We start from the raw sequence: 25,503 nt of genomic DNA on the forward strand, positions 1-25,503 counted from the left end.
AATAGGCATGGATTTTAGGCAATAAATAGGCTAAATGGTTTGGATGCTATTAATCTTTCCCTTTATGTTGGCTGGGTCTGTTCATTTGCTCTTTTGTTTCCAGCCGAAGGTTTGTCCAGCGCTTTGTCGGACAGCGACTCTGCCTTGCAAGTACTTAGAGTACAAGTCAGGCTAATGGCGCGACTGTTTAGGGGTCACAGCCTGTTCTGAAAGGGGAAACAATGGTTACCGTTTGACTCGTTTATGGGTGACACTGGGCAGGCTTCAGTGCTTAGCATTCTCCAGTAGTATGAAGATCACCTGGCAACTCGCTATACCCCTTGTGGAGTGGCAAATGGCAATTAAATGGTTAAAATGTGAGGGTACTAGTAGCGTGCCAGCTGCCTAAACACCATGTTGGCGTTGTTCCACAAGAAACAAAATGACATACAAATGGGCCAGTTCCTTGCTCAACTGAATTACCTCCTGTATGTGGGACCCAGAAGTCAGACTGTATGTGGCTATGTGGCTGGGAATTTAAACCTAAGGGTAGTTAGCCACTTATTGTTTTTAAATAGTATACCACAAATATTGACTTTTTTCATTTGCTATTTAGTCTTTTATTTTTACCATTTGTCTAGATTTAAGTTTTAAAAATGGGCAGCTCAAAAAAATCACTACATTTTTATTGTAGCAAAAGTCTTTTCTGTATGTCCCATTGGTGCAAGACACATGCCAGCAATAGTTTAGCTTGCAGTCCTGCTGACAAATTGGCAAAACAGCGAAAGGTTTGTGAAGTACATTAAAGTCAATAGGCATTTTTTTTTTGCAGCTACAGTGCAACATTTTTTATGGGCGCAACTTTTTTCTCCAAAAGCATTAAAGTCAAAGGGCATTTTTTTCTCACTCCAAATGCACTGAAGTGAATGGTTGGGGGTTTTTTTTGCATTTTTCTTGTATTTTGGGGAATTTTTTTTTCATGGAAAAATGTTTCTGCAGTTTCGAGAATAAAATTAGCCGGTGGCACTGAATGTCAATCAAGCTGCAACAGTTGCTCAGATACAGATACAGTACAACTTAGGAAATATGTACACAGAAATGTATCAACCAATATATCAAATTGGAAGCATTTAGGCCGCACTTACTGATGGGAGAACAAAACTAGAGGAACTAAAGCTTTTCCTCATAACCTGATATTTTGGCAAAACTTATAGGAAGTAGATTGCTGGTTTTGGATGGAACACGAACAAGCAGGGAGAGCTAGAGAAAAACCCAGCCAGCAAATATACATTTACTGACACTAATGCGGGGATGACCCCAAGCCCAGGCCAATGGTGCAATAGACTGGGAGTTTTTTCATAGCCCCTGCTCTAATGTATTTATGGAGCACCTAATGCAGAAGGTGCCAACTTGCAGTCCTCCAGCTTTTGACCTTCCCCAATAAACAGTTTGGGGGCAAAACTATTAGGGACATTCGCTTAATGTTGTTTTGGAAGACTAAAGGCAGGGTCAGACTGGGCTGGGCCCAGACCCGATCCCTGTGGCACTCCCCCACTCGAAGATCTCCTGCCCCCATCTAGCCTAAGGTATGACTAAAACAGGTGTGCTCGGGAGAGGGAGTTGAGTGGGCGGCAGGGACCCCTGGCCTTGGATCGTGCACCCCCCAGTTGGGCAAATTTAAGCTGCAAATTCAGGTACTTCAGACTGATTTGGCAGTTTATCTGCCTGTGTATGGGGGCCGACAACAGACCTTTCCGACCAATATCTGGCCAACAAATTGGGCAGATGTTGATAAGACAGGCTTGATTTTTACTCACTCTGACTTCTTGTATCCCCTTTATTGTAATGTGATCATGTGCATGGTATCGCCCACCCAAGGTGAGCATATTGGGGAAAAGATTTGCTCCTTTAACAACCTCACCCAATATGCAAATCTAGTAGCTGTTGGAGTCACTGTGAGGCATTACAGCAGGGAACCCCAACCTTTTATACGTGTGAGCCACATTCAAATGGAAAAAGTATTTGGGAGCAACACAAGCATAAAAAAAAACTTCCAGGGGTACCAAATGCACTGGGATTTTATGCAACCAAAACTTGCCTCCAAGCCAGGAAATAAAAAATAAGCACCTGCTTTGGGGCCACTGGGAGCAACATCCAAGGGGTGGGGGAGCAGCATGTTGCCCCTGAGCCACTGGTTGGGGACCACTGGCTTAGACATTAGATCACTCTATATACAATGCCTGCCCCTACTACCATGGAACAGACACCTTGAAAATCAGCCTTAAAACATGACTAAACCTCATGATTACATTTCCCCAAGAAAATATAAGAGGAACTGTAAATATTTAGAAATGTAAGCAAATCAAAATTGGGCCCAGACAGCTGCAGACAGTTGCATACGGGTTTGGCAGTCATTTTTCAAGTTAAACTGCACTTTATCAGCAGCGCAGAGAACTGGAACAAATTGTATTGGCCCTTTGAAAGCCTTTTAGGGCGAAGGGGTCATTATCCCCCAACCAAAGGGTTCTGTAACACTTGTCTGATATTTTCTCATATAAACCAGAAATCTGACACCTTTTTGTTGTTGCTGAACTGCAACTCCTAGGTTGCTAGAACTGATCATGAAAGGGGATGCTCCCTGTCTCAGCAAATTAAGCCTTTTCCATCCTCTCCGGCCAAACCAAACACCAGGGGGTGCACTGCTCAGGCTATATTAGCAGTGTAAAAAAATATTAATATCATGAAATCTTAAAATATGATAATGTAAATATTTAAAGCAGTCTGAGAAAATGTACACTTAATTTTATGGAAGGGAGGGGGATACATGTCCCTTTAAGGTAAAATCCTCTTTTTAAAAGCAATGGGACAAAGTAAATAATAAGGATTATTAATCTCAAGGGCCCTTTGTAGAGACCCTGCAAAATCTTAGGTTGTTTCACTGAAAGGCCCAATGATTAACACTTATACTACACTTAAGCCACTTCTTGCTTCTTGTTAGAAGATTATAACACCCAAGGAGGGCTATGGATGTAATGTGGAAACCACTGACAAGAAGCTATAAAGAAGCAAAAAGCACTCTCCATTCAGCTCAATGTATTCCTTTAGGCAAATACAGAGAGAACATATTAATTGGGGGGTTTGATGGTCCTCTAATAAGAGTAGAAGCTCAGGCTGATATGTCTTCACTGGGTGCAGGCAGGGATTCTGTATGAACATGACACCTATACACCATAGGTAGCACAGAGTAGCCATATTGCTTGCTGATTGATAAGTGTGGTTGGTCATTTTTATCTTAGTAAACCAGTTCCGCTTTTTCTGTGCCTCTCTGCCCTGTATGTATGTATGTATGTATGTATAACTTTATTTATAAAGCGCCACAAGGGTACGCAGCACTGTACAATCTTACAGAATACAAAATTACACACAGGGAGTGCCATGTGGTATGAGACACAGTAGGAAGGAGGTCCCTGTCCCGTAGAGCTTACAATCTAAGTCTGTACCTTTGTACCTCTGTACATTGTGCCTGTGTGCCATTACTCTGTGGGCCCCAGTGGGTCCATTTGCCTAAAGATTTTACTAGCTGTATCCATAGCACTTAATAAATTGGTAGCAAACTGTGATTATGCTAGAGGATTGTGACTGTACTATTTAGTTCTTTTATTCCAGTCAGAATGAACGATATAACTGTATAGTACAGTAATGCATAAATGCAAATAGAATTAGCAGGAACAATGTTATGAACGTACAAAAAGCCTTTTTATCCTACATTTTTGTCTATTTAGTGAAAGCATGTAAAATAAAACTATTACTGAAAATAGAGCAGTGAGCTTCAACCTGTGACTCTCCAGCTGTTACTGAACCTCTACTCCCAGCATCCCAAGCCATAGCCTTTCTACTCCCAGCATCTCAAGCCATAACCTTCTACTCCCAGCATCTCAAGCCTTGAACCCCTACTCACAACATCCCAAGCCATAACTCTACTCCCAGTGTCCCAAGCCATAACTCTACTCCCAGCGTCCCAAGCCATAAATCTACTCCCAGCGTCCCAAGCCATAACTCTACTCCCAGCATCCCAAGCCATAACTCTACTCCCAGCGTCCCAAGCCATAACTCTACTCCCAGTGTCCCAAGCCACGAACTTCTACTGTGAGAATCCCAAGCCATAACCTTCTACTCCTAGCATCCCAAGCCATAACTCTACTCCCAGTGTCCCAAGCCGCAACTCTTCTCCCAGTGTCCCAGGCCACGAACTTCTACTGTGAGTATCCCAAGCCATAACCTTCTACTCCTAACATCCCAAGCCATAACTCTACTCCCAGCCACAAACTTCTACTGTGAGTATCCCAAGCCATAACCTTCTACTCCTAACATCCCAAGCCATAACTCTACTCCCAGCCACAAACTTCTACTGTGAGTATCCCAAGCCATAACCTTCTACTCCTAGCATCCCAAGCCATAACTCTACTCCCAGCATCCCAATCTTACAGAATACAAAATTACACACAGGGAGGACAAGTGATATAATAAATAAATACAATAAATACATATATGTATATATATATATATATATATATATATATATATAAGTGCCATGTGGTATGAGATACAGTAGGAAGGAGGTCCCTGCCCTGCAGAGCTTGCAATCTAATATATTTCTAGAGGTCCACAGAGCAGTCAGATGTCTAGACTCTAGACCATAATAGAATATATAGGGAGGCTATGGTCATGGAAGATATTCTACATTCACAGTCCCAATATTCCTTTTATCATGATGAGTAGATGCAATTTTGCTTTTGTGCCATTCACTTTGCCATCCCTCCTTTCATTTACTGATTAAATTGTAAATAGTAACTATAGGTTCCTTTATAAAGCACCAGGGTGTATGTGAAATAATAACTTCCTATCATATCTAAAACCCACTGATATGTCTGTTGGAGAGGTTTATTTTCCTACAGCATGGGAATATTAATCTCTCTCAGAGATACGTACAGCGCTGCTTGCGTTAGAAGGAAGTCTCACATTCCTATAACAGCCAAGGAAGCTCATTAACAAAATATTTACAGTGAACATCGTCATCGATTTTTTTTTTCTGGAAATGACGAGAATTCCTAAGTCTTTCAATTCTTGGTCATAACATACCATAGAATATAATTTCTCATCTAATCAAGAAAATGGGGCATCTATTTTATGAACCAATTTGTGTTCTAATGTACCAATATGAAGTTTTAAATGGGGACATGTAATTAATAGCATTATTGGAAAATGAAGAGAAGCATTTAATCCAATATCTATCCTTTTTTATATCTATTTTTACTATGTGGGCAACAAATATAAACAAAAAATCCACAAACTTTAGAAAAAAACCATTATATTTACACATAATAAAAAGTATTAATAAAGTAGACCTCAAAGAAATGTAATGTTAAATTGCTAAATGTGATTTTCTAAGCACTTTTACAATTTATATACATTACACATATACATATACCATTTCAGAGCCATTTCAGTTTTTATTAACTGGAAATATAATCCATTTTTTAATCCATTTTATATAATCCATATTTATAATCCAACCAACAGCACCATCTGCTGGTCATTTCCTGTAATTGTACAGTCAGAGAGATATACAGTACCTTCAGAAGGAAAAGTGTTCTGATGTTGCTCTGCTTAGGAAGGAGATAGGAAAGGGCATCTGAGGCTTCTGATCCCTATCCTGAGCAGGGAAACATCACAACACTTTTCTGTTTTTTTCTGAAGGTCTCTCTCTTAGACTGTACAATTACAGAAAATTGTAATTGGCTCAACATGCCTCGAGACGTTGAGAGGTAAAGTAAGATCTATGGGGCAATAGATATAGGATGAGAAGGGTAAGAAAAAAAGGGCAAGGTAGGGTAGAGGCAAGTAGAAAGAGAGGAGGGATAAATAAAGGGAGAGAGAAATAGATCAGCCTTGAAGGTAGAAGAGTGATAGGGAACAGAGTTATAGGTAGATAACAGGGTGTTTTGTATCAGGCATTTGGTATTTATTATTTGCAGTCTAAGTAGAGGCAGAAAGCCCCTGAGCTCCAAAACTGACCAAACCTTGAGGTAGTTAGTAGTTTTGTTTTGCAAAAAGGCTAATTTATCCTCAAACTTTCTATTGTTATTGACCTTGGATAACCACAGAAATAGTTGGAGGGCCTATCGATTTCCACTTGGCTGCTATAGCCTGATGGGCTGCTGTAATAATGTCATTTACTAAGGTTTTGAATTGTTTGGAGAGCTCAGGAAATGGTCTTCCTAAAAGATAATTGGATTTTTAGGTAAAGAAAGAGTTGTTAAACTGGGTAGTAATATAGTTATTTCATCCCAAAACTCTTGTATCACAGTAAGTGTGAACTCACTTCTCCCACAGCTTCTCCCGCAGGTATTGGGCAGGTCAGGAAACAGTGTATGTAGTTTGTCTGCTGCCAGAACATGACAACTTGTAAATACTTTCCTTCTGTTTGCTGCGGGTGACCATTTTCTTTGCATTGGCCCAGACTAAAGTCCAGTTCTCCTCGGCTGGTTGTTGCATTAGAACCATGTCTCATATGGCCATGTATAGATGTTTCATTATGGTACCCTGGGGTGTAGGGTTGCCACCTGTCCAGTTTTGACCCGGACAGCCTGGTTTTCAGAAGGGCCCCCTACTACCTGCCCGCCCATGTCCCCTGCTCCCTGCCCACTTGCGCCCCCGTAAGAAGGAGAGCAACTGGGGAGGGGGTATTTCTAACAACTACAGAGATAGCAGACCCTGCAGTCCAGACCCCCCCCTTCCCCAAGACCCCTTGCAACTGTTCTGCATTCATAGCAAATGACCCCTAAAATGTCCCTGGATATTATATTCCAATGTTGGTGAACAATGTATTAGTTCAATTATTAAATTGTATTTAAAGCTCTGTATATATAGTCACATGATACTCATAGTAATAACCTTTCTTTTGTTTTGCAGGTAAGTTTAACCATATTTTCATCTGCTGTGGGCCCAGAAAGGTAGGGCACAATTCAAATGGAATGCAGTTGGCATCATATTCCTCTATTTTCTTTGATTTCTCTTTGATTCTCTGCCATGATTATGGAAATACCCCACTCCTACAGCGGCCTGACCTTCTTATCATAATGACTTGTCTATGCTGGGGCTGTGGGGTTAACTGTGAGCAGGTTTCCAAACAAGCACAAGGGTATCACATGTCCTAAGGAGACGTCACTGTAAGACTAGTGTTTGTCCGAGCAAAATCTGAGCCCTGAACAAACCTGCCGCTGGGTTTAGCTGTACTGTACAAGGTTCAGTTCATATTGTGCCTTTATGTGTAATACTATTTGCCCACCGTGCTGGCACCCTCAGCAGAACACGGGTTGTACAGGGCTCTTGTACTCGGTTGGGCCCTCACTATATAGGTCATACATTAACCTGGGAGCAAGTGGGTCTTAAACAAGTTGACGAGTTATTGACTGAAACAGGCATGATACACAAATAGGGACACATTCCCATGCCCACCTCTCTGTTCCACCCAATCCCACCTTTGTGCCCAAACCCTGACAGTAAATGCTACCTCCTGATTGGTGGATATGGGTTACTGTTCCTGGGCAAACTTAGTGCCTTTTATTACATAACTCCTTTTGTGTGTGTGTGCGTATATATATCTATATATCCTTGAGAAATGTCTTAATAGGGACCAAAATGTCGGACTTTTTTGTGTAATGTGCTTACAATAAAGGCATTATTATATTTTTTTTTAAAAGGGTGTGCCAGTCTGGTAATAATTTTTATGCAATTTATTTGGCTGTGCACCCTGCTACATGTGATTTTTTTTTTTTTTGCATCAGAGTGCAGATACTTAAAAGGACTGATATATATGAGCTATACATATAAAATATGATATGCACTGGGGAAATTTGGAAAAGTTGAACTTGATCAACTATTTCTTTTTTTCATTCTAAATTAGCTATGTAACTGTGATCTATCTAACCCCTGTCCATCTGGATTTTCATGTTTTTTTCTGCCACCTATATCTTACACCTTTATAAGACTGCTGAAGCCCTTCAGAGTTTATTCAAAATTCAATGTATTTTTACCATATGAGATTCTCAGGGTCATATTGCCATCTACTGGTGATTACCATGCAGTGCGGTGCAATCGTATTTCTAACCAATTAATAAATAGCCTTTTCCCATCTTGTTAGAAGCAGGAGCAATTCTGACATGAGGGCAGTTGAGAATCAGAGCAGCTCTCCACTATTTCCAGGGGCAGCAAAAAGCCACTCCTGGTAACTTAAAGAGCCAAAATTCCAATTGGATACTCGGTTCTTGGATACTTGGCTGGTCACCAAATAACCAAGTAAAAATCAGAAATTATCTATCAATATGACAGTAACCCAAACTGGAAGGTATTGGGCAGGGATAGTAATGAGCAGGCCCAGATTTGTGGAGAGGCCACAAAGGCCCGGGCCTAGGGCGGCACAAATTTGGGGCGGCATGCCCCCATACAGAACAATGGGGACCCACTGCTCCGTATGCAACAAATGGGAATGGCCTCTGGGCGCCCAGATAAGAAATCCGGCGCTGGTAATGGGGTAGAAATGAAGAGGGTATTTGCCCTAGGTCCCAGGTGCCCTAACATGCGCATACACATAGCTTGATGCCAGAGGGCTTTCAATAGGACATTCAGTCATATAAGAATATGAAGAGGTGGCTGTAGAATTATTTACACTTTTTTTTTTTTTTTAAATAAAAATCCTAAAGCCAAAAAGTTGGATACACAGCATTTCTAGCTTTCTGCTGCCCCCTTCCACCAACACACCTGTGTGCTTTAGTGCTCCTTGGTTTTATATGAGAATCTATAGGGGCATTAGAAGAAATAATCTATACAAATAGTAACTAAGGATGTGTGTGTGAAAACAAAAAGGTCTTTAAAATCTTGAGTGATAGAGAAGAAATTGGGGGTTGTCCACATGAGGGTTGTCATTTTTCTGAAAATATTAATCATGTGTTATGGGAGTGTGAATATGCTACAGGTGTATGAGGGGAGATGAGCAAACTTATAAAGGGGATAACTGGAATTGAGTTCTTAGCCTATAAAATGATGATGTTTGGGTTGGATATTAAAGACAGGAATAAAGCTAGAGTTTTATGGCTTATTGTAAATTGTATAGGCCTTATGGGATGTAAGGAATGTAAGTGTGTTTAACAATAATGAAATTGATGTGAAGGGGTGTGTGGCCATGATTGAGAATAAACTTTTTCTTTATGTTTTGAGTGATAGGAAGCATCTTGGGAATGAGGCTGTAGGGATCTGGAAAGTTAAAAAGTTGTGGGTATTTAATGACTAATTATACATTTTTGGGAATGTTCAGTGTATTGTTATGATTATTTATTAGCGCAATGCAAGTTGTGATTGTTATAATGGCAGGCAGTTTGTGAAAGCAAAGGCTTAAGGCAGTGTCACAATAATCTTGATTATAAGAAGCTTATGTACCTGACCTCAATGAGACCGTCTGTTTTGGCAGGGCTGAGTGTAATGATTTAAAGTGAGCACAAAAGGCGAACCAGTGTCTGAATGAAATGCAGCCTTCATTTTCACGTCAGAGGGCTCACTTACAAAAAGCACATATATTGGGCTGATTTGTTTCCCAGAATGCAGCATTTGCCCCAGGATTAAAGCTAAATAGCAGCAGCCTGCAAGTACAGTGCACAAGTTCTTGGTTGCAAAAGAATTGAGCAATGCCATTACAGGTATGGGACCCCTTATCCGGAAACCCATTATCTCGAAAGTTCCCAAATTATGTAAAGGCCATCTCCCATAGACTCCATTTTCATCAAATAATTCATATTTTTAAAAATTGTTTCCTTTTTCTCTGTAATAATAAAACAGTATCTGTACTTGATCCCAACTAAGATATAATTACCCCTTATTGGGGGCAGAACAGCCCTATTGGGTTTATTTCATGGTTAAATGATTCCCTTTTCTCTGTAATAATAAAACAGTACCTGTACTTGATCCCAACTAAGATATAATTACCCCTTATTGGGGGCAGAACAGCTCTATTGGGTTTATTTAATGGTTAAATGATTCCCTTTTCTCTGTAATAATAAAACAGTACCTTGTACTTGATCCCAACTAAGATATAATTAATCCTTATTGAAGCCAAAACAATCCTTTTGGGTTTAATTGCTGTTTAAATATTTTTTTAGTAGACTTAAGGTAGGAGATCCGAATTACAAAAAGACCCCTTATCCAGAAAACCCCAGGTCCCAAGCATTCTGCATAATGGGTCCCATACCTGTATATGTTACAGATATATTGTGAAAGAACTCGTTTATATTTTACGCTGGGATACTTTGTGCAGGTAAACAGCATATTTCATAAAAGGTACATTTCCTCATGTTTAAACAGGTTCTGTTAATGAAAAATTACTTTATGTAAGTGAATATATTGTGACTTGCGTGTGGAAATTGCTTACACAACCCTGAAGCTGGTGCAGAACTGAACCTGGATTAAGAAATATATAGTTTTAGAACTCTGCATAGAATATGCCCTAGGTAATAGTATGCGTATGGAGAATTTTTTATAAATATTATCAATCTTTTAACTTAGTACAAGGTACAGGTATGGGACCCATTATCCAGAATGCTTGGGTCCTGGAGTTTTCCGGATAAGGGGTCTTTCCGTAATTCGGATATCCTACCTTAAGTCTGCTAATAAAACTGTTTAAACAGTAATAAAACCCAATAGGGCTGTTCTGCCCCCAATAAGGGGTAATTATATCTTAGTTGGGATCAAGTACAGGTACTGTTTTATTATTACAGAGAAAAGGGAATCATTTAACCATTAAATAAACCCAATAGGGCTGTTCTGCCCCCAATAAGGGGTAATTATATCTTAGTTGGGATCAAGTACAGGTACTGTTTTATTATTACAGAGAAAAGGGAATCATTTAACCATGAAATAAACCCAATAGGGCTGTTCTGCCCCCAATAAGGGGTAATTATATCTTAGTTGGGATCAAGTACAGGTACTGTTTTATTATTACAGAGAAAAGGGAATCATTTAACCATGAAATAAACCCAATAGGGCTGTTCTGCCCCCAATAAGGGGTAATTATATCTTAGTTGGGATCAAGTACAGGCACTGTTTTATTATTACAGAGAAAAGGGAATCATTTTTAAAAATGTAAATTATTTGAGTAAAATGGAGTTTATGGGAGATGGCCTTTCCATAATTTGGAACTTTCTGGATAATGGGTTTCCAGATAAGGGGGTCCGATACCTGTACTGAAAAGCATTTAGTAGTAATCAGATGGGCAGACGTTCTCTGTAACACATGCTACAGGGCTGTAGGATTTGGGGCCCTTGTCCCTGTACAGGACCAGCTTATGGCAGAGAGTCCAGTAAGGACACTGACAGTTACCCAAGAGACACCTGGACTTTGCTGTAATGTTCTGGGAATTTATAATGCAGACAAGCAAAATGAAAGGTTAGAACAGTTCAAGATGCCCTCCCAAAAGGATTATTCAAGTAAGAAACAGCTAATCAGGTTTTATCCCCCCCACAGCAGGAGGATAGAGAGAAAGAGATCAGACTGTGCTTGGGTTTTATCCCACCAGGGACAGGCAAAGCCGTCTTTTCCCAGTGTCCTTTATAGAAAAGGAAATACCTACATGGTTAGGTGCTGCCACATTCCATAGTAAAGAAATTGGGGTTAATCGCTAAATGCTATATATTAAAGCAGCCCCCCCCCCCCCCCGGTAGACTTCAATTGCATTCACCTGTTAAGCACTCACGTCCATATCTGCTGTAACCATTAAAGGCAGTTTATTCATTAAAGGAACAGTAACACCAAAAAATTCAAGTGTTTTAAAGTAATTAAAATATAATGTGCTGTTGCTCTGCAAAAAACTTGTGAAAAGCTACTTTATAAATACGCTGCTGTGTAGCCACGGGGGCAGCCATTCAAGCTGGAAAAAAGGAGAAAAGGCACAGGTTACATAGCAGATAACTAGTAGATAAGCCCTTTTCTCCTTTTAATGGCTGCCCCCATGGCTACACAGCAGCTAACGTATATAAACTATAGTAGTGTTTCTGAGGCAAACACACCAGTTGTACCAGTGCAGGGCAACAGTACATTATATTGTTATTACTTTTATACACTTTCATTTTTTGGTGTTACTGTTCCTTTAATGTGGGTGGGCACAACTAAATATAAAAAACATCAAACAATATAACAAAAGCATTAATTTCCTGGGAACTTCACTCAAATTTGGTCTATTGCCTTGCAATGCTAGGCCCCATGTAGACAGCCTACTCACTGAGCCGCTCAGAAAGCCAGTAGTATTAAATTAATCATTTTTATTTTAGGTGTTAAGGTAGCTTTAAAAATTGCCCAGCAGCACCTTGACATTAAGCGGCATAGACTGAAGAGGAACCCTGAACATTAGAATCTACCATGTCAGCACACTGTTACTTTTTTACCAGCTCCATAGATTCTATTGTGGGTGGCACAGCAAGGGTTAAATCACTGTCACAACCAGGCGTGAGAGAGCAAATTATAGGTGACAGGGCTCCAGTGCGACTGTACCATGGGCATGATATCCTGGAACTTAGGTGCTGTAGCAGCGCAGTAGCAGCCCGCTGAGTGGTTGCTGTGGGTTACTAGAACCAGAAACTAGTGGGAAAAGTGCCATCTTTGTGTAAGAGCATAGTCCCGGCATGTGTCCACGCATGTAATTGCCATTAAGCAATAACTGGGGAAGGTGCAACATGTTTTAACTGAGTGCTATTTCTGTAAACAGATAAACAGATTTAGCCAGACAGATTCCCCTGCACTAAAGTCGGATGGTGTCTGCCCTGCGTGTCACACTTCTTTAATAGGGCAGGTGTCAGTCAGCAGGAAATCCGAGTTATCCTCTCCGGCGTTTCTATCTCAGTCTTCTCAGGCCCCTGTACGAGTATCACTAGATCCCCCACCTACACACACACACACTCTCACACTTACACACTCACACACTTACACACTCACTCACTTACACACTCACACATACCCACACGTATCAGGAGGGCTTAATGGTCTCTGCAGGGGCCCGCCGGGTCATTTCCCATCTGGATCTCATTAGCCTAGTGCTATTATCCCTGTCCTTACGATGGCCTTATTCTGGGATCCCACCGGAGTCCTCGCCTCTCGACCGCCACCACGACCCAAGACCAAACTGAGGTTTCTAAAATCCTACAGGTAGTTATACTTGTCCTTTTTCTTCCAGTGCTGTGTAGTTTGTGTTAAGTGCTGGTGTGCAAGAGAATACTTTATAAAACAACCATATGTGTTTACTCTGCTGAGTAAGTGGGCTAGGTCCCAAATTGTGTGTGACTTGAATAGGACATAGCCGTTGTTTTCCATATGCCCGCAGCACATGGATTAGCATTAACCCACAGAAAGTATGAGCTGGATCCCAGTTAATCATATTGGGCAACTTTTCACATAAAGAAGGAACCCACTGTTTGTTATATTACATTTTTAATCCCAACCCCTTTCTGGGAGCTCCAGAGAAGAGTATATGGTGCATGGGCCCTAACGGGTTAATGTGCAACATGTTCCCCAGCTCCAGGGAGCGTGCATTCTGCACATTGTGGCGTGCTTACATTTCATTGGCTTCTTACATTTCATATCCAAGGCAATCTGTTAAACCTTAGACGGGCGACCTTCCGCCCTCCAGATGTTCTTTAACTACTGCAAGGCCACAGGCTGCCCCATGGATAGTGTGCACTTTCTGCATATCATCACATTTATTTATACTGTGCATTGCATTCTTGCACCGTGTCAAGGGAGAATGATAGAATATGCTGAAATACACATTTTTGCACCTTGCATTTCTGTAATAAATGTAAATTATGGATGAAATCAAGGGAGATTGACTAGAATTATTATGTATATATTAGGATAACAATATATTAGATATTATTATACTATTTAAAGGGACATTATCATCAGAAACAAATATTTACTCAATGTCAATTTGGTGGAATATTCTAATGTTGAATATTGTAGTACAGACACTTTTTCTTAGATGTATAAATCTGATGAGATTGCTAAAAGCTCAGCTCTTAGCCACATTTGGCAAAATTGAGATGGTTTGGTCATTTGACTCTCCGCCGGATCACACAGAGAGCCTGAGACCTCAGAATAGGCAATCATCATCCACATCCCAATGGCGTTTTGCCAAAGAGGACGTGGCATCCCTATAAGAAGAGCCCCAATAAATCATTGGTCAACAATGGCCCAGTGGTGCTGCTAATTCTGCTGCCACTCAAAACAGCCTTTGCCTTCCCCTATACCAGCCTGTATTTTCCATATAGGCCCTTGAGGGTCTGTGCCTAGGGTATCTAGGGTGGGGCGGCCCTCAGGTGCCTATATAGTAATATATAGTAATCCATATAGATTACTGCTTAATCTGGCAGTGAGCGAACGTGTACTGCACATTCAAAAATCATCAGGGAAGGGAAGAAAGTCATTATTATGGTCAATAAGAAAACATATCAGCCATGAGTAACCTATTCAGTAGCATAAATATCAGCCTATGTATATCTTTTTTCCCCTTCCACTCACGATGATTGGTCCTTGTCTAGATCATTAATAGTTGCTTTAAAGGCCGTGCTAGGGAAAGGTAAAGGGATACTATGATCATATGATTTTCCTCATGTTCTTTGTGTTCTTATCTCCTCCACTTTTCTTACATTAAAAAAAAAATAGGATCAGGTGGCAGGGTTGGGATATCAAAGAACAAAGAATTGGCTCTTTTTATTGGTGTTACTGATCTAGAATTACTGGAAGAAAGCAGATAAGCCACGTGCAGAAATTCCCTTTAGGGTAATGGCAGACTGGGCCATTTCCAGCATTTTGCCACCCATTTGATTTCTCGGTCTATGGGAGAACAAGATGCTAGAAAACACAAGTCAACAGGTTCCCAGGTTCTATCTAGTGACAGACAGGGCTGTAGTTTGCTGTCCTTAACATGGACCTCAGCCCACCCCTTCCCATTGCCAAATGGCGCATGTTTTAGTAGCCTGGATTGGGGTGTACCATCCAACACTGTTACTATGCAGAGCTGGGCCCCACCACAAAAATATCTTCAGAGGGGCCTGATGCGCAGAGTAACCCACCTGACACCCTCTTGCCAAAGTAGGAGAGTGGCTGGGGAGGGGGGATTTCTCTACTATAGGGGATGCAGACCCTGTATTCTGGCCCCCCTGTAAACTCCCCCCCCCCTGGCAAGGTCTGCTTTCTGTATAGCTACACCATTGGGACCCTACTTTCCTTCTGCTCTGCTGCCAGATTTAGCTGCAAGCATCCAATGGTGGACTGGGGCTTTTTTTGTGTGGATGGCCACCTACAAAACACTGCCAGCCTTGGCACTGGTCCTTAAGTGCCTGTATTCCTGCCCAGCCCTGCATGTAGAAAGAATGCACTCTCCAGTCTGTCATCTACTGTATACATATAGCTTGTGCCTTTAAAGAAGGAAATGCTCACGTATCTGTGGGCATGGATTTTATGTATATATATCTATATATATATATACTAAAGCAAAAAAGGGAAAGTTGTGCTCACCGTTAAAAGTTAAGCCATTAGACGGGGGTATAATGAGGCTGTGACCACATAATACATATAGAAAACAACAAGAGGTCTTCTGCACTCACCCATTATCAATATATATAGGACATTGAGACATTGTGTGCATTAAGCTACCAAGCAATGCCCTCTGGCCAGCCCTACTCTCACTTTCATCTAATTCATTAAGAATTCTACTGCTTCATTTTACATTTAACAAAAGAAACATGGTTTTTTGGTCCCAGAATGTTGTGGTCACAGCCTCATTTCACCCAGGCCTAATGGTTTAAACCATTAGGTGAGCACATCAGTACATCACTAAAGGTGGCCATACACGCACCGATATTATCGTACGAAACCTTGTTTCGTACGATAATCAGTGCGTGTATGGCATGTCAGCGAGCCGACCGATATCGCAGGAAGCTGCTGATATCGGTCGACTCGCCGATCGGCCAGGTTAGAAAATTTTGATCGGGCGCCATAGAAGGCGCCTGACCAAAATTCTCCCTTCAGAGCTGAATCGGCAGAAGGAGGTAGAAATCCTATTGTTTCTACCTCCTTACCTGCCGATTCAGCCCTGAATGGTGTGTGGCGGATCTGACGATGTTTCGTGCGACCGACGGTCGTACGAAACATCGTGAGATCGCCACGTGTATGGCCAGCTTAAGGCTTGTTTTGATCTCTAACTCATGAATACTATTCTAACACATGAATGTAATATGTAAGTTTATCTACAACTTCTTTAAATACTGCATGTGATATTTCTGTTTTTGTTGTGTAGCTGTAATAGTGTATACGGTTCACTCAAGCCTTCTTCAGGACTCTGGTAAGAATATTGTAGTGTGACCTGTGTGTGTTTTCATGTTTCCCTTGTGACTAACCATAGGGGCCAGTAAATATCATGGCCGGCTCCTCAAGCCCTAACTTTATGAGATTGTGTAGAAAAACTCACCACAGTCAGTAGCCACATTTGGCAGCTTAGTTCTGTGGATTTCTGTGTAGATTTTGTACTGTGAACCAATGTAGATGTAACTGGATCCTGTATTATAGGTAGGCACTGGCTTTAGTATGTTAGGAGTGATACATTCCCACCCATGGCAGCCCTATGCTGAGCATGTAAAGCCTTTACTAACCCATGCAACTAACCTTCTGTGGCTCTCAAGCTGGGAGGGTGAAGATGAGACTGAAAAGGTTGGAAGGTTGAAAGGTCTATGCCCTATCTAACGTCTGTTCTATTTACTTCTGTTGTAATTTCTTAAACCTCCTTTTTAACCCTTGATATGTTTTCCCTGGCTAACTCTGCTTTCAAACCTTGCCTATCATGATGACATTGTATATCTTTCCGGCCAACTCTTCTTTTCATCTATAGCTAAAGGGCCACACCTTGGACTAGACATGTCACATAGCCCTACTGTATGTATGACTGTGAGGTCACCTGGACCAAATAGTAAGGACCAAGGAGAAAGTTGACTCTGAGCAACAGGCAGAATAGTCTTGAACCTGATAGTGTGGTATCTAGAGGATGAAGCAGTAGCATAGCCAGAACTGATAGAACCACATAAGAAGTCAGTACTGGGGATAAGAGGAATGCTGGAGTGCCCCTAGGATGGCATTACAACAAGCAGTGCCAATTTGGCCATATAATCTTGCCAACACCAAGGAACCTGGTCAGTCAGATCGATGGGGGATAAAATCACTGGGTGCTCCCAATGGGAATCTACTGGTGTTTGCTTACACTGTAATCATTTTGCTCTGCTCTCCCCATTCCCCTAATGCAGAGACCTATGCGGGTCTGTTCTTTCAGACACGCCCAACCTGAACCCGTTTACCCTAAGCTCCACCCGAACCCGCTTAACCTCTTATTACGCCCCATACAAGCCCACCCAATTCGCCCCCAATTCGCTCAGAAGTAATGTCACACTGATCATTTTTACATTACGCAAAGTAGATTTTAATTTGTTATCCCCTAAATGGCCACAGTGGGGAAATCAAGTAGATTCCATCCGAGTCCAGACCACTTTGTGAGTATTCCCCAGGTACCCGATCCAATGCAGGACTCTACCCTGATGCAGGGCCCCACTATATGCAGTACCCAGAGCAGTTTCCCCATTTTTAGCCCCCTCCTAAGAACACCCCCCATAATGACTGGAGAATAATAAATCCCATGCGGAACAATTAATCCAAATCTTTTTCTTTTTTTCTTTCCTTGTCAAAATCATGTTGAACAGTATTTGGTGCCAAGGGAAACACAAGCAATGCCCATGCTTAATCTTTAAGGTCGTACACGGAGAGTCATTCTGCTGCACTGGCCGATATAAATAGCATTATGATATGAATCTGACGGAGCAGATGACAGATAAACACTTGGAGGCTAGTACAGCGTGTCACATTTAAATGGTGATTAATTTCTGTTGCTTTGGTAATGAACACCCTGCCATTTGGGTATTAGAACACCTTGAACAAACACATTTCAGAGTCCCAGAAACACATACATAAAAACAACTCGTTTATTTGGCATTCTGGGCACTTTAACAAACACATTTTGATATTATTTCCTAATGTGGCTTTAATACTCCCAACTGTCCTTGCTAGAACTCCTATCCCAGTGTATTTATCCACCTATTTACTGTAAGTATTTACATACAGGTATAGGATCCATTATCCAGAAACCTATTATCCAAAAAGCTCAGAATTATGGAAATACCATCTCCCATAGACTTGTTTTTTATCAGGTAATTTAAATTAAAAAAAAAAAATTCCTTTTTCTCTGTAATAATAAAACGCCTTGTACTTGATCCCAACTAAGATATAATTACCCCTTATTGGGGGCAGAACAGCCCTATTGGGTTTATTTCATGGTTAAATGATTTCCTTTTCTCTGTAATAATAAAACAGTACCTGTACTTGATCCCAACTAAGATATAATTACCCCTTATTGGGGGCAGAACAGCCCTATTGGGTTTATTTCATGGTTAAATGATTCCTTTTTCTCTGTAATAATAAAACAGTACCTGTACTTGATCCCAACTAAGATATAATTACCCCTTATTGGGGGCAGAACAGCCCTATTGGGTTTATTTCATGGTTAAATGATTCCCTTTTCTCTGTAATAATAAAACGCCTTGTACTTGATCCCAACTAAGATATAATTACCCCTTATTGGGGGCAGAACAGCCCTATTGGGTTTATTTAATGGTTAAATGATTCCCTTTTCTCTGTAATAATAAAACAGTACCTGTACTTGATCCCAACTAAGATATAATTACCCCTTATTGGGGGCAGAACAGCCCTATTGGGTTTATTTCATGGTTAAATGATTCCCTTTTCTCTGTAATAATAAAACAGTACCTTGTACTTGATCCCAAGTAAGATATAATTACCCCTTATTGGGGGCAGAACAGTCCTATTGGGTTTATTTCATGGTTAAATGATTCCCTTTTCTCTGTAATAATAAAACAGTACCTTGTACTTGATCCCAAGTAAGATATAATTACCCCTTATTGGGGGCAGAACAGCCCTATTGGGTTTATTTCATGGTTAAATGATTCCCTTTTCTCTGTAATAATAAAACGCCTTGTACTTGATCCCAACTAAGATATAATTACCCCTTATTGGGGGCAGAACAGCCCTATTGGGTTTATTTCATGGTTAAATGATTTCCTTTTCTCTGTAATAATAAAACAGTACCTGTACTTGATCCCAACTAAGATATAATTACCCCTTATTGGGGGCAGAACAGCCCTATTGGGTTTATTTCATGGTTAAATGATTCCCTTTTCTCTGTAATAATAAAACAGTACCTGTACTTGATCCCAAGTAAGATATAATTACCCCTTATTGGGGGCAGAACAGCCCTATTGGGTTTATTTCATGGTTAAATGATTCCCTTTTCTCTGTAATAATAAAACAGTACCTTGTACTTGATCCCAAGTAAGATATAATTACCCCTTATTGGGGCAGAACAGCCCTATTGGGTTTATTTCATGGTTAAATTATTCCCTTTTCTCTGTAATAATAAAACGCCTTGTACTTGATCCCAACAAAGAATGGAAAATAATACAATTCTATTGGGTTTAATTAATGTTTATAGATATAGATTTACTTAAAGTATGGGGATCCAAATTACGGAAAGACCCCTTATCCAGAAAACCCCAGGTCCCAAGCATTCTGGATAACAGGTCCTATACTTGTATTTTAATGCAGGTTTTATTTATATGAACAAAGAGTCATATACCCTTTTTAAAGCACAGAGCTCATTTATAGAAAATCAATTGGGGAATAATGCAGGTTTCCAAAGACGGCTATGGACAATGTGAGTTCAGTAATGATTTCCTAGAAGTTAGAATGGCAAGTACTTAAAGGCTCTGCAAGATCACTTACCCTGATGCAGTGAGCAAAGAGCATCGGATACAATTTGTTTTTTCTTCATGTTTTTTCCCACAATGAAATACATTAGTTTTACCCAGAATTCATTATGAGCATAATGCGGTCATTGAATTGCACTGCATCTGACTTTTGTGTGCTGCATCTGGCACAACCACTTCTAACTCATCAGAATGGAGGCAACAATTTGCTGTAAATTGGACACAGTTTTGTTTCATATTTTTACAGTCTGCCAGCAATTCCAGTATTTACTCAAGTCATTTCTAGTTTTCAGTGCACGAATGACCTGATTCTTTAGGCACAAGTGTGATGTGTCTATCGTCACCGGGCACTGAGGGAACCCTGGAGCTACCCCAGGAGGTGACGCTAGCTCTAGGGTTATTAGTACAGAGCTCTACGTCAATAGACCCAATATAGAACTGAAGGCAGGAAGGGCTGATCGGTGCAGTTAAACCAAAGTGCACAAAGTGAATTTGGACACAAGGTTCTTAAAGGAGAAGGAATGTCAAAATCACTGGGCAGGTGCCAAATATTAGCCCCCCTTCCCCCAGTGATTGTAATAGCTTATCTGATACCCCTGGCAGGGCTCCTTTTTGCAAAAAACTGCCCTGGCCCGGGGTATTTCTGGCGAAGTTCTTCAGCACGATCTTTCATCCTCCTATTCACTAGAGTAAAAGCACCGGCTTTTTGTTTCTAAATTCGGCTTTTACTCTACTCTCTACTCTTCCAAAGAACATGAAAAATCAAAGAAGATCGAAGTAGATGGTGGCAAGGATCTTCTGCTGAATTACCCTGGGCCGGTGCAGTTTGTAACGAACAGGAGCACCAGCCCAGGGTATCAGGAAGGCAATCAGTGGGGGCTGCCTAACATAACTTTTTGGCACCTCCCCAGTGATAAAACTTTCCTTTTCCTTTGAATGAAAGTGGTTTTAGATGCAACTCACTGTGGGGAAAAGCAGAAATTGCCCACTGCGTCTGTGGACTTGAATGAGCCCTGTAGTGTATATGGATCTCACACATGCAATTATCACTGGGCATAAATGTAATACACAAAGAACACATTAAAAATATTTTTGCTTTTAAAGTACAGAGGACATTACCCTACAATAGTGCCCCAGGGGCCCTGAAGGTGCCCCCACTGACTGTGTCCCCCACACCCCAAAGGGGCCCCCGCTGCACCTTCTAACCACCCACCGGGGCCCCCACTAAGCCTCGCTTACCCCCTGCAGGGGCCCCTGCTCGACATCCTCCCCTGAGCGTGTCAGTTTAACGCATCAGGGGAGGAAAACTTTTGTACCGGGCACGTTGGCAAGGGTCGGGTCTGGCCCCCAGGGCCCACTGGCTTTTTTCCTGGTGTCCCAGCGGCCCAGTCCGACTCTGCTTCTATGCATACAGACACCCATTCAAACCTCCAGGATTTCTCCCTTGCTGTACTCATTCTCTGGCACACCCTTCCCTGTGCCACAGGTACTCCCAGAGCCTTTGTGCTCTCAAACATCCCCATTAAACCCACCTCAAGCTTTGGGGTCCAAACCCAACATCTGATCAGGGCACCCCTCAGTCCAACACTGCTGCTGTAAAATGCCATAGACAGCTACAACACTCAGCATTTCACCGACAAAGTAGTAGCAAATAAATCGCAGGACAACTCTCAATGTGATACAATGCATTTCAGCTTTGCATACAATATACTATGTATTTAAAAGTGGAAGCTGCCATGATGAATAACATGACATTCCCCTAATATACTGCTCCACTAATAGTGACACAAAATGGTTAAACAATACATTGTATATACAATCTCTGCTGCCCCACCCCCCATCAAAAAGTCATCCAATTCAATATTCTCTGCACTCCATAAACCACAGGGTACTGGGTGTTTATAGTTAAAAGCTTATCAAATAAGAAAACATAGATTATATTTATTTTACATCCTAAATTCAACAATACAGTCATAGTCAGAAGACAATGCAAACTATGGATCTGTGTCTGTAATGGCAGGATGGCAGGGCTGATTTGGCAGCTGTATACTGTAACATTTCTATACAGTGCCAACTGACGGTGCTTCTTCATTACAGCAACTTAATTAAATCAGTTATATGGTAAAGTGTAATAAAATATGAACTTCATATCATCACTTTCATATCTAAATCTTCAGCACTCTGTCCTCTGTGGCTGTAATACACATTCACACCACTGGGGGGAGCTCAGAGCAGTAGAATAGTCAAGATCTATCTTATATTTTATCTACTTGCAGAGCATCCAATATATTTGTTTCTGGTTCATAGATCAGGGAACAGTATAATTTACATCCCTGATTATCATTAGGGTGCATTCATCCATATTGCATGATTTATAGAATGATATAGAATGGCTAGAATGGCTTATTCTTAGCAAGTATTCATTGGTCTTCATGTTTTAATTGTTTTTATGGTTTTTGAATAATTTTTAACTTTAAAAATAATTTGTAACTTTTTATTCCTTTTTTATATTTAGCTATTTACTGTTTTTTATTTAGGCCCTCCTCTATTCATATTCCATTCTCTCTTTTAAGCCACTGCCTGGTTGCTAGATTAAATTGAACCCTAGCAACCAGATTGCTGCTGAAATTCCAAACTGGAGAGCTGCTGAACAGAAAACGAAATAATTCCAAAACCACAAATAATAAAAAAGGAGAAATTGTCTCAGAATATCTCTCTCTGCATCATACTAAACATTAATTTAAAGGTGTACAACCCTTTTAATGGCAGCTTGGTATATATGCTCCCCTTGAGAGTCTATGTGTTTTCAGTCAGCCCTTTAATGAACTGTATTTTAGGGTGTTTTATCCACCAGCAGAGTATAATTGTATTACATTGCTGAGGAATACAATGTATGGTATTGATTAGTACATATTTTATATGTACAGCAGAAGATTAGTATTTATCCTGCCATGTGTTTTGCAGTATTATACAGGTATAGGACCTGTTATCCAGAATGCTCGGGACCTGGGGCTTTCCGTATAAGGGATCTTTCCGTAATTTGAATCTCCATACCTTAAGTCTACTAAAAAATCATTTAATAATATTTTAAACCCAATAGGGCTGTTCTGCCCCAATAAGGGGTAATTATATCTTAGTTGGGATCAAGTACAGGTACTGTTTTATTATTACAGAGAAAAGGGAATCATTTAACCATTAAATAAACCCAATAGGGCTGTTCTGCCCCAATAAGGGGTAATTATATCTTAGTTGGGATCAAGTACAGGTACTGTTTTATTATTACAGAGAAAAGGGAATCATTTAACCATGAAATAAACCCAATAGGACTGTTCTGCCCCCAATAAGGGGTAATTATATCTTACTTGGGATCAAGTACAAGGTACTGTTTTATTATTACAGAGAAAAGGGAATCATTTAACCATGAAATAAACCCAATAGGGCTGTTCTGCCCCCAATAAGGGGTAATTATATCTTAGTTGGGATCAAGTACAGGTACTGTTTTATTATTACAGAGAAAAAGGAAATCATTTTTAAAAATTAGAATTATTTGCTTATTTGCTATGGTAGATGGCCTTTCCATAATTCTGAACTTTCTGGATAACGGGTTTCCGGATAAGGGATCATATACCTCAACATGGAATTGGCCATGGGATACTGTGAAATAATGTGTGTACAAAATGACTTTAATTAGACCCCCCCCCCCCCCCAACACAGAAATCCCCATCCACCTATGGGAATGATGAGAGCCAAGTAAGAAATATAGAAAAGGAAAGAATAGAGGAAATTTGAGGAGGGAAGAGTGCAAGAGAGGATAATGGGTTACTGTTCTATTAATACTAGGGCACTCTGTACCAATTACTCATATCGCTCACTGCACTATTTAATGCTTTGGGTCACTGTGCCTTTTACTGCTATGAACTGCTGTGCTTTTTATGCTGGAAAGCATTTAATGATTGGGGGCTCCATATATAGAGAATTATGTTACGGGATACCACGTGCCACTTAAAGGGCTTTAAACCCAAATAAAATGTTGCCTAATAAAAGGAAATCTAAACAATTTACAAACCTTGTTTTTAAATGTAATAGCTACTGAAAGCTGCAACTGTCTGTTACCATCCTCTACACTATTGTTTCTCACTATAGAAACTAGGTAGCAGGAGCCAGATAATTAAAGCACAAGTCAAAGCATAATCACTGGGTGGTGGGGGGGGGTAATCTAAAAATGGTTCCAGCATGGGGTAGTATACTAATGGTATACCACCATCTTGTTTCCTATCCCTGGGATCCTTGCTGTTGCCTATCCCTGGGATCCTTTCTGTTGCCTCAGACTCTACTGTGTGCATCCACCATACACAAAAACTTTGTTTTTCATTGACTTCATTTTGAATTTTTCTACTGCACATTTGCACAGCCAGTACAGCAAGGCAGCTCCAAGGTGCTTGCCGTATATACTCGAGTATAAGCCGATCCAAATATAAGTCGAGGTACCTAATTTTTTTTTTTTCCGAGGTACCTAATTTTACCTAAGAAAACTAGAAAAACTTATTGACTCGAGTATAAGCCTAGGGTGGGAAATGCAGCCGTTACTGCTAAGTTTCATCAAAATAAATACCAATAAAATTACATTTAATGAGGCATCGGCATAATTTGCACACAAAGGACAGAGGGTGCTAGTCTGGAGGGACCCATGGCACCCGACTCGAGTATAAGCCACGGGTAACTTTTTGAGCACATTTTGGGTGCTGAAAAACTACGCTTATACTTGAGTATATACAGTACTAGAATAGTACACCGGCTGGTGCATTTTTCAGGGTACAGGAGCATCACTAAATAAACCGGGAGCCCCCCCCCCAGTGAAGAAGCAGGCGAAATATTGTGGGAATTAGCCATTTTTTAGAGACGACTTCTGCAACATTGAAGCGGATCTAGCAATGCATAAAGGGAAATGTTGTTTTCAATTGCAATTATACGGCTTTATATCCGAAAATGTTGAATGAATGTAAATTGGAATGATGCTAATTTATAATCATATTGTATATTTGGGTTTACACGTCCTTTACTGTTTTTTGTAACTTTAAGCTCGGAGACACTGGCATTTTATAGTGTAGATGATGATCTTTTTATGTATACATTGCAGAGTTTGTGGCGACATTTTTAGCAATAATTTTTAGAAAGTTTAAATAGCTGGAAAATATAACATTTCATCCCTTTTCCCCAATTCCTCCCAATCCAGGTTAAATAGAGGCTATTTTACATTTCACTGAACATTATAAAGTTCTATATAAAACAAAAAAAATGTAATGAGATTTGATTCCCAAATAGATGAATAAATTCTACAAACATCCTCTTTGCAAGAAAACAATGAGAATGTCACTTTGCTCTTGTTTTGCGCTTGAACCTTTCTGAATAACTGCTGAGCAGAAAGTGTCTCTTGGTGCTTCTCTGCTCATTTCTATTGCTCAGTCCCTATTTACCTTGCCTTGTGACCACCAGTGGGAGCATGTTATTCATCCTAGGGGAGGATTTTTACTGACCCTCTCACCTT

General features: G+C 40.5%; 1 protein-coding gene across 4 annotated transcripts in view; it reads left to right on the forward strand.

Annotated features, from left to right (window-relative positions):
• Window positions 1–25,503, forward strand: part of pde4d (phosphodiesterase 4D) — a 446,323-nt gene that overhangs the window by 259,757 nt on the left and 161,063 nt on the right. Inside the window, exons 1-2 of one of the 4 annotated variants that reach the window (XM_031894070.1) lie at window positions 13,010–13,224; window positions 16,376–16,420. The exons of the other annotated variants lie outside the window; for them this stretch is intronic. Coding sequence (XP_031749930.1) covers window positions 13,136–13,224; window positions 16,376–16,420 — 134 coding nt within the window. The 5' untranslated portion in view covers window positions 13,010–13,135. Of the gene's footprint in view, window positions 1–13,009; window positions 13,225–16,375; window positions 16,421–25,503 lie in introns of those variants that run through there. 4 annotated transcript variants of the gene reach the window in all.

The sequence above is a fragment of the Xenopus tropicalis genome, chromosome 1 (genome assembly GCF_000004195.4).
Source record: "Xenopus tropicalis strain Nigerian chromosome 1, UCB_Xtro_10.0, whole genome shotgun sequence".
Classification (NCBI taxonomy): Eukaryota; Metazoa; Chordata; class Amphibia; order Anura; family Pipidae; genus Xenopus; species Xenopus tropicalis.